Source organism: Pelophylax lessonae (assembly GCF_965119305.1).
Source record: "Pelophylax lessonae genome assembly, chromosome: 9".
Classification (NCBI taxonomy): Eukaryota; Metazoa; Chordata; class Amphibia; order Anura; family Ranidae; genus Pelophylax; species Pelophylax lessonae.
This window is the reverse complement of record NC_138776.1, coordinates 234337248-234346464: the sequence shown is the minus strand read 5'-3', so window position 1 is coordinate 234346464 and position 9217 is coordinate 234337248. Positions and strand designations below refer to the sequence as shown.

The following is a 9217-nucleotide window of genomic DNA, read 5'->3' as shown; positions in this document are numbered from 1 at the left end:
GTAGGGGTAGGGCTACTAACTCTAACCCTAAGTATCTCACCGTAACCCTAACCCTAGCCCCTAACACTAAACCTAACCCTAACCCTCTAACCATAACCCTAACCCTCTAACCTTAACCCTAACCCTCTAAGCCTACCCATAAAAATAACCCTAACCCTAACCCTAGCCCTAACCCTAACCCTAACCCTAACCCTAGCCCTAACCCTAACCCTAGCCCTAACCCTAACCCTAGCCCTAACCCAACAGCGAATTTTATGTTCGCGACATCACTACCGATCAGATCCGCCTAAAAAACTGACAGGCGGATCTGATCGGAACGCCCGTGTGAAAGAGCCCTATGTCACTTATTTTTCATCTTTTGTTGTTGTTTTTATTTTCTTCCTACTTATGTTACTTATGTTTCATGTTTTCTTGTTGTTTTTATTTTCTTCCTACTTATGTTACTTATGTTTCATGTTTTCTTGCTGTTTTTATTTTCTTCCTGCTTATGTCACTTATTTTTCATCTTTTGTTGCTGTTTTTATTTTCTTCCTACTTATGTCACTTATTTTTCATCTTTTGTTGCTGTTTTTATTTTCTTCCTGATTATGTTACTTATTTTTCATCTTTTGTTGCTGTTTTTATTTTCTTCCTGATTATGTTACTTATTTTTCATCTTTTGTTGTTGTTTTTATTTTCTTCCTACTTATGTTACTTATTTTTCATCTTTTGTTGCTGTTTTTATTTTCTTCCTACTTATGTTACTTATGTTTCATGTTTTGTTACAAAGGGCTGCACCCCTACCTCAGCATCGAGTAATTACATTACCATTGTCTCCCCTAACCTTCTATCTAAAACATCCTATTGTGATTTATTGTCCTTTCCTTAAATAAAACATTTTGACCACCAAAAAACTAGATTACAATTCTTCTTAACATAAACCAGATGTGTCGTGAGCCTATTGAACCTTTTTAGTGAATAAAAGCCAATTGTCATTTTTATTCTTTGTTTTATTTTTTAATGTTTTTTTCCCCAGTTCAGAAGAAGTCCTGAATTCCCCAAACTTCTTGAAGTCCAGGCAGCGTGCAGTGAATGAGTTAACGTCTTCTCCTCCCCCTGAGGTTTGAGCTACATAGACATTCCTCTCCTCCTCCCCATATCCTCTTCCTCCTCCATCCCTCTCTCTATCCCACCCTGGCTGCAGCTGCCCCCTGTCCTCCCCCCTCTCCTTCCATCAGTCCTGGAAGACTCGGACAAGCTCTGGGCCATGAAGACAGGGATCTGGCTGCTAGCTCTTGTGGTGCCCCTGCTACCCCTCCTGTGCCAGGCTCAGTACACCGAGGAGCAGAGGTCTTGTGATGGGGCGTTCGATCTGTACTTTATCCTGGACAAGTAAGTGCCACATTTTACATGGAAGCGCTGCATGCCACTAACAACAAAGGGAGTTTGCAGGACTCCGCAGGCTTAGTGATGATCATCTGCAAAGTACAGTAACCAACTACCATTCGAGAGTAACCAACTACCGTCCCGGAGATTCCAATACCAAAAACCCTTCGAAAAAAATTAGACGTCAACGGCTTGCCAGATAACTTCCAGATTTTGGGAAGACGTTAGGGCTGAGCCGGCGTATTGACAGGGATGGGACTGATCGGCCACATATTGGTCATAGGCAGGGCTGTCATTTACAGTGAAGCTGAATAGGTCTGTTTCACTGAAAGGAGATGACCTCATGGTTTTCCAATTATTTGTATATGTATAGCTAAAGATCTGGGAAAAAAAAAGATATTTTAATCCTAAATACTATACAAGGGACAAGAAGATTTCATCTGGGATCTGTCAGTCCAGGGAAGAATTCTTTACATGAAGAGTTAAAAAAAATAAAAGGAGAGAAGAGATCTCCTCTTACTTGGGGTAGGAAGTTAAGGGAAATCTCCCCAATGGGACACAGACAGTAAAACAAAAAGAAATAGTTAATCCTAAGAAGATATCATTTGGGATCTTTCAGTACGGGAAAGGATTCTTTACAGAAAGAGCTAAAAAAAAAAGAGGAGAGACTAGGTCTCCTCTTACTTAGGGTAGGAAGTTAAGGGGAAATTTCCCCAATGGGACACAGACAATTAAAAAAATGAATAGAAATAGTTAATCCTAAAAATAAATAATTTGGGATCTGTCAGTCCAGGGAAGGATTCTTTACATAAAGAGTTAAAAAAGGAGAGAAAAGGTCTCCTCTTACTTGGGGTAGGAAGTTACGGTAAATCTCCCCAATGGGACACAGACAATTAAAAAAACGAACAGAAATAGTTATTTCTAAAAATATATAATTTGGGATCTGTCAGTCCAGGGAAGGATTCTTTACATGAAGAGTTAAAAAAAGATTCGCCAAAAGGTTTTATTTTAGTTTTTAATAGACTGTCTGTAGGGGAAAGGATTCTTTACAGGAAGAGTTAAAAAAAGATTAGCCAAAAGTTTTTATTTAATTTTGTATAGACTGTTGTAGGGTTATAACCTCTGTCAGGTTTTTAGAGCTGTCTGTGTCCAAGATGGGGATATTCTTCTGGTGACCATTGTCTCCTGTACTGAAAGTGATGGGATTTCCAAAATGTATGATTTGTCACCAGAGCTGGAGGTGAAAAGAAATCTTCCAATGGGGACTCTTTGGACTATCCTCTTACTTTGGATAGGAAGTTAGGCGAAATCTCCCCAATGGGACACAGTCAATGGAAAAACGATAAAAAAACTAACAGAAATAGTTCATCCTAAAAAGATATAATTTTGGGATCTTTCAGTACGGGAAAGGATTCTTTACAGGAAGAGTTAAAAAAAAAAAAAAAAGGAGAGAAGAGGTTTCCTCTTACTTGGGGTAGGAATTTACGGGAACATCTGACCAATGGGACACAGACAATTAAAAAAAAAAAAAAACTGATGTATTTAATCCTAAAAAGATTTAATTTGGGATCTGACAGTCCAGGGAAGGATTCTTTACACAAAGAGATAAAAAAAAAAAAAAAGGAGAGAAGAGGTCTCCTCTTACTTGGGGTAGGACATTAAGGGAAATCTCCCCAATGGGACACAGACAATAAAACAAAAAGAAATTGTTAATCCTAAAAAGATATCATTTGGGATCTTTCAGTATGGGAAAGGATTCTTTACAGGAAGAGTTAAAATAAAAAGGAGAGAAGAGGTCTCCTCTTACTTGGGGTAGGAAGTTACGGGAAATCTCCCCAATGGGACACAGACAATAAAAAAAAAAACGAACAAAAATATTTAATCCTAAGAAGATATAATTTTGGATCTGTCAGTCCAGGGAAGGATTCTTTACATGAAGAGTTAAAAAAGGAGAGAAGAGGTCTCCTCTTACTTGGGGTAGGAAGTTACAGGAAATCTCCCCAATGGGACACAGACAATAAAAAAACAAACAGAAATAGTTAATCCTAAGACCGCATTCACACTGAAGCGGCACGACTTCGGGGGCGACCTGTGAAGTCCCATGCACCGCGACTTCGGCGCGACTTGCACGGACTTCATATAATGAATGTCTACGCAAGTCGCTCCGAGGTCGCCCCGAAGTAGTACAGGACCCTTTTTCTAAGTCGGAGCGACTTGTGTCGCTCCTATTAGAACGGGTCCTGCAGCACTGCATGGACCGCAAGGGACCGCGACTTGTCAGGCTGACAAGTCGCGGTAGTGTGAATGGAGCCTAAAACTATATCATTTTGGATCTTTCAGTATGGGAAAGGATTCTTTACAGGAAGAGTTAAAATAATAAGGAGAGATGAGGTCTCCTCTTACTTGGGGTAGGAAGTTACGGAAAATCTGCCCAATGGGACACAGACAATGAAAAAACTAACAAAAATATTTAATCCTAAAATATCATTTGGCATCTGTCAGTAGGGGAAAGGATTCTTTACAGGAAGAGTTAAAAAAAAAGAGTAGCCAAAAGATTTTATTTAATTTTGAATAGACTGTTGTAGGGTTATAACCTCTGTCAGGTTTTTATAGCTGTCTGTGTCCCAGGTGGGGATATTCTTCTGGTGACCATTGTCTCCTGTACTGAAAGTGATGGGATTTCCAAAATGTATGATTTGTCACCAGAGCTGGAGGTGAAAAGAAATCTCCCAATGGGGACTCTTTGCAGGGAAATCCTCTTACTTTGGATAGGAAGTTAGGGGAAATCTCCCCAATGGGAAAAATATTTTAATCCTAAAAAAAATGTATTTGGGATCCATCCGTATGGGAAAGGATTCTTTTCAGGTTTTTATAGCTGTCTGACCTAGCTGGGGATAAGACCATTGTCTCTGGTTCCGAACGTGATGAGATATCCAAAATGTATGATTTGTCACCAGGAGGTGAAAAGAAATCTTCCAATGGAGACACTTTTCAGAGATCTCCTCTTACCTGAACGTTTTTGCGGGCAGAATAGTGGAGATTCTCCCCATGATTCAATACGCCCGGGTGTGAGTGCAGCCTTATTCCTCGTACACACGCATCGATTATTGGCCGGGAATTTTCAGGCAACGTCCGATCGGCCGATTTTCGGCTTGTTAGTATGATGCTTTTCGACAACCGACTCCGACTTTTCGGCCGAATAAAATCTGGTGTGCAGGCTATAAAATTTTTGTTGGCCGTCAACACAACAGCCGATTTTCCGTCAGTCAGTACAGATTTCGGCAGACAAAAATCTGATGAGCAAGTCTGGGCATGCTCAGAGAAGAAAAAACACACGGAAAGTAAACCATCACATGACATCACTTCTGAAGAAGATTTTTGTTGGCCGAGAAAATTTGTGTGCAGTCTAGGCCAACAAAAAAAACACTCTGGACAAAAGTCGGACGGCCGATAATCGTTGCGTGTGTACAAGGCTTTAGGGTCACCTTATACGTTACAACCTGACTGTAGAGTCTTTGTACAATCAACTTTCTATTGTCTTAACTAGAGGGTCTTTTCTCAACCTGACTAACTTTGTAACATCAGATTTACCAAAACTATGTAATATGAGGACCTACCTGAACAACCCAATGAATTAGTATCCAATCACGCAGGTCCTTCCACTACATATTTGGTGGATCTAAAGGGCTTGCTTGACTGGATATAGATTGATTGGTTAGGAAGATACAAATTTTACAGCACATTGTTTTGGTAAATCTAAACCTGATCCTGCAAAGATTGGGTGGCCAGATTTTATTGTGTATTGTGACCCTATGTGGTTTCTAATATCTCCCAGGGTTCCCAGTGGTGAGCTGTCTTCACACCTTCCATGGCGGAGGCGCCATGCTTCTTGGATTTTAAAGTTGACCTCCGGGATTATAGGAAAATCCTTGCAGTGAGTCTCTCTGCAATGTAAAGCCTCGTACACACGCAATGAATTTCCGCCGACCGGTCGTTTGTCTTTTGTCCAGAGTGGTGTCCGTTGGTTGGAATGTGCTCTAGACTGCATATGAATTTTCCCGCACGACAGAATTCTACTTCAGAAGTGATGTGTTGGATTGCTTTCTTTGTGTTCTTTCATCTCTGAGCATGCCCAGTCTTGCTCATAAGATTTTTCCCCATCGAAATCTGTACTGACTGCATGAAAATCAGACGTGTTTTGACGGAGGACAAAAATTTTATAGCCTGCACACTAGGATTTTTTCGGCCGAAAAGTCGGAGTCGGTTGTCGAGAGCACCATACTAACAAGCCGAAAATCACCAGATCAGTCGTCGGACGAAAATTCCCGGCCGAATTTCCACTCGTGTGTACGGGGCTTAAAGAGGTTGTAAACTTGTTTAAAATTTTTTTTTTTTTTTTACAACCTGCAAGAGAAAGACATAATGAGCTAGTATGCATCGCATACTAGCTCATTATGAAATACTTACCTTAGAACGAGCCCCCGCCGTGCCGTTCTCTTACCTGTATGACGGGCGACATGACATGTCGCTCGTCTTCCGGGATCGCGGCATCCGGTCATCTGATTGGCCGGAGCCGCGGTGACGTCACTCCCGCGCACCCGCGCGGGAGCCGACGGTCACGGCACGGGGCTCTGAAGGAACGGCACGATCAGCCGTTCCTTCAGAGCGCATGCGCCAGTGACGTCACTGGCTGCATTAAAGGTAAATATCTCCTAAACGGTACATGTTTAGGAGATATTTACAGTACCTATAGGTAAGCCTTATCATAGGCTTACCTATAGGCAGGGGAGGACTGGGCCAGGAGGTAGGGGGGCAATTGCCCCCTGGGCTGCTCTGATGTCCTGTAAAAAGGCTGCACCGCTTCTGCCACAGACATGCATAAAGAATTCCTGGTGAAGAGAAGTAAAAAGTCCCCACCACTGACCTACTGAGTGCGGGTTGAAGACAAGGACAGAGTGCAGACCTCCCTCTCCAGCATGGATGGTGTAAACTGTGTCTGAGCAGAGGCCAGTTCAATGCCTCACTGGAGACTCTCCTCCCCTGGCCAGCCCCAACTGAGCTGTCCCAGCTCCCCCAACTGCCCCCTGCTGGCCAGGTGGGGAACCCAGATTAAGCCGGTGTGGAGAGTACCTGGAGCAGGGCTTCAGCCTGGAATGGGGGTCAGGAGGAGACGAGGAAGAGGGAGAGTGGGAGGGGGGCTAAGTCGCTGCACCATGGGCCTCTGGTTTGTATTTGCCCCCCGGACTGAAAGTTGCCAGTCTGCCCCTGCAGGGGAAGGTTCCAAGAGGGGTGAAAAAAAATGTAGCTGGGCTTAAAAAGAATTCCTCCAGTCACCGTTAAAATAGCAAAAAATGTGAACGTTTTTTTATTTGGCCCAATTTTTTTTTTTTGCTGTGTAGTTTTTTTTTTTTTTTTTTTGGGGGGGGGGGGGGGGTTGCCACTTAGGACAGATCAAATGATGCTGGCCTGGCACCTTGGTGGAACTAAGGGTTGGCCTCTCAATAGCCAAATCAGCGTCTGATGCATGCTTGGCTGCGAGGTATGTTTAAAGCCCAACTTTTGCGTAGGGCAGGGCAGCCATCAGGGGGGGACAGCCCATTCACATGTAGGGGGCCCGGGCGTTCCGAGGAGCCCGGCCGCCCAGGCCCCAACCAATGAGACCGAGTTGTTGCTGCTGTAGTAACTAGCAATTGCTAAAACAGGGCGGCTGAAGAGTATGCCGATGCAGCTGAAGGGATGTCTCTTTGCTGGATTGTGCTGTCTCTTTGCTAAATATATATAAGACCATCTCTTTGTTGGATTAGGATGTCTCTTTACTGAATATATGAGGTCGTCTGTTTACTGGATTGGGATGTCTCTTTGCTGAATATATGAGGCAGTCTCTTTACTGGATTGGGATGTCTCTTTGCTGAATATATGAGGCTGTCCCTTTACTGGATTAGGATCTGTCTTTGCTGAAAATATAAGGCTGTCTCTTTGTTGGATGCGGATATGTCTTTGCTGAATATGAGACCATCTCTTTGTTGGATTAGGATGTCTCTTTACTGAATATATGAGGTCGTCTGTTTACTGGATTGGGATGTGTCTTTGCTGAATATATAAGGGCCGTCTCTCTACTGGATTGGGATGTCTCTTTGCTGAATATATGAGGCCGTCTCTTTACTGGATTAGGATCTGTCTTTGCTGAATATATGAGGCAGTTTCTTTGTGGGATTAGGATGTCTCTTTGCTGAATATATAGGGATGTCTATTTGATGGATCGGATTCATTTTCATATATTAAGTTGTAAGTGTTTAAATAGAAGTCGGTGCACTGAAGGACTCGGTGGGAATGGCCAGTGGGCAGATTTGGTGAGACGGCCAGAGGGCCGGCCCTGCAGAATATTGGTGGTCAGGCCCGGAGGGACCCAGGCCTAAAACTCCCCTGGCATAGAGTGTAAGGTTAGAATCTCTGCCAGGGTTTTTATTGTTGTCTGTATCCCATTGAGGAGATTTTTAATTCTGTGTTCCGGTTCGTCTCACTTCCTTCTCTGTCTGATATCAGTCAGATGGACAGAAGTGAGAAGAAATACACCCTATGGGGGACACAGAAATCAAATCCCAACAGCAGTTTTAATGTCTCTCCACCTTGGCAATTGCTTATTTATTTGTGTCCCTGATGGAGATAGTTTCACTCTCTTTCTGTTCTCTATGGTTACCTTTAAATAGATATAGAAGGGGGAGATATTTGGTCCAATTACGATTCTGTCTGTGTGAGAAGAAATCACCCAAAAGTTGGCACTACCACCCGGTACAGTTTTCAGGCATATCCAGCCGCAAAATATTTTGGTGGGTATTCTGCATTCCAGGCATTCGTCCCTGAACACATAAGGCCCTGAATGTGAGAACAACTCAATAAAGTGTTCAGCCCTAACCGGCCACAGCGTATTTAAGCCTTCTATAGACTTTGACAGGCGGCAGGCAGCAGGGCTGGATGCTGCACCTGTGCCTCCTGGGTGCACTAAGATGCTGGGATAGAGGCCTGGCCCAAGATATTGTGCTGCCTGGGTTCAAGAATGAAATGCTGCCCCCCCTCCAAAAATAAATCACGCCCAACAAAAGGCCCCCACATAGGTACAACTTCCTGAGGAGGGTTTACTTCCTCTTTAAGGATTACCGCTCGTTATATACCGCTCGTTATATTTATGGGTAGGTCTGGCAGGCTTCCTGCGTTCCCCTCTTCCTCTGGGGGAGGAAGATCGCAGGACTGAGTTGTAGACAGGTCCTGCGATCTTCACATGTAATGCATGACTATAGGCCAGTGATGATGAACCTTGGCTGTTTTGGAACTACATTTCCCATGATGCTCATGCACTCTGCAGTGTAGTTGAGCATCATGGGAAATGTAGTTCCAAAACATCTGGGATTCCAAGGTTAGCCATCACTGCTATAGGCCCTGCATTGTATGTGATGACATCAGAGTGCGGCTGGAACAACGAAGAGAAGCGGCTTCAGGGGATTCTGTTGGAGGAGGAATAGGGTAAGTATTATTCCTCCATGCCTAGATTTAACCTTACAGCGCAGAGAGGCCCCACTGCAAAAGTCATTTTTTTTCGGTGCCCAGAGTGGGGCTTTAAAGTCCGGTAGTATACTCCACTTTTAAACTTTTACCTATAGGTTAGCCTATAATAAGGTTTACCTGTAGGTAAAATTAATATCTCCTAAACCTGCACGGTTTAGGAAATATTCACCCTGCATGCAGCCGTTGACACCAGCGGCGCATGTGCTCTGGGGGGGTACGTCCCCTCCCGCTTCTCAGCCGCATCGGTTGTCATTACAAGTCAGCCGACCGTCGGCTATGGACACCGGTACCG

At 43.6% G+C, this 9217-nt stretch overlaps 1 protein-coding gene across 1 annotated transcript in view; it reads left to right on the top strand.

Moving 5' to 3' along the window:
- Window positions 1-1138: 1138 nt before the first annotated feature.
- Window positions 1139-9217, top strand: part of ANTXRL (ANTXR like) — a 237486-nt gene continuing 229407 nt past the window's right edge. Inside the window, exon 1 of the mRNA XM_082268219.1 lies at window positions 1139-1371. Within this exon, the coding sequence (XP_082124345.1) occupies window positions 1247-1371 (125 nt within the window). The 5' untranslated portion in view covers window positions 1139-1246. The remainder of the gene's footprint in view (window positions 1372-9217) is intronic.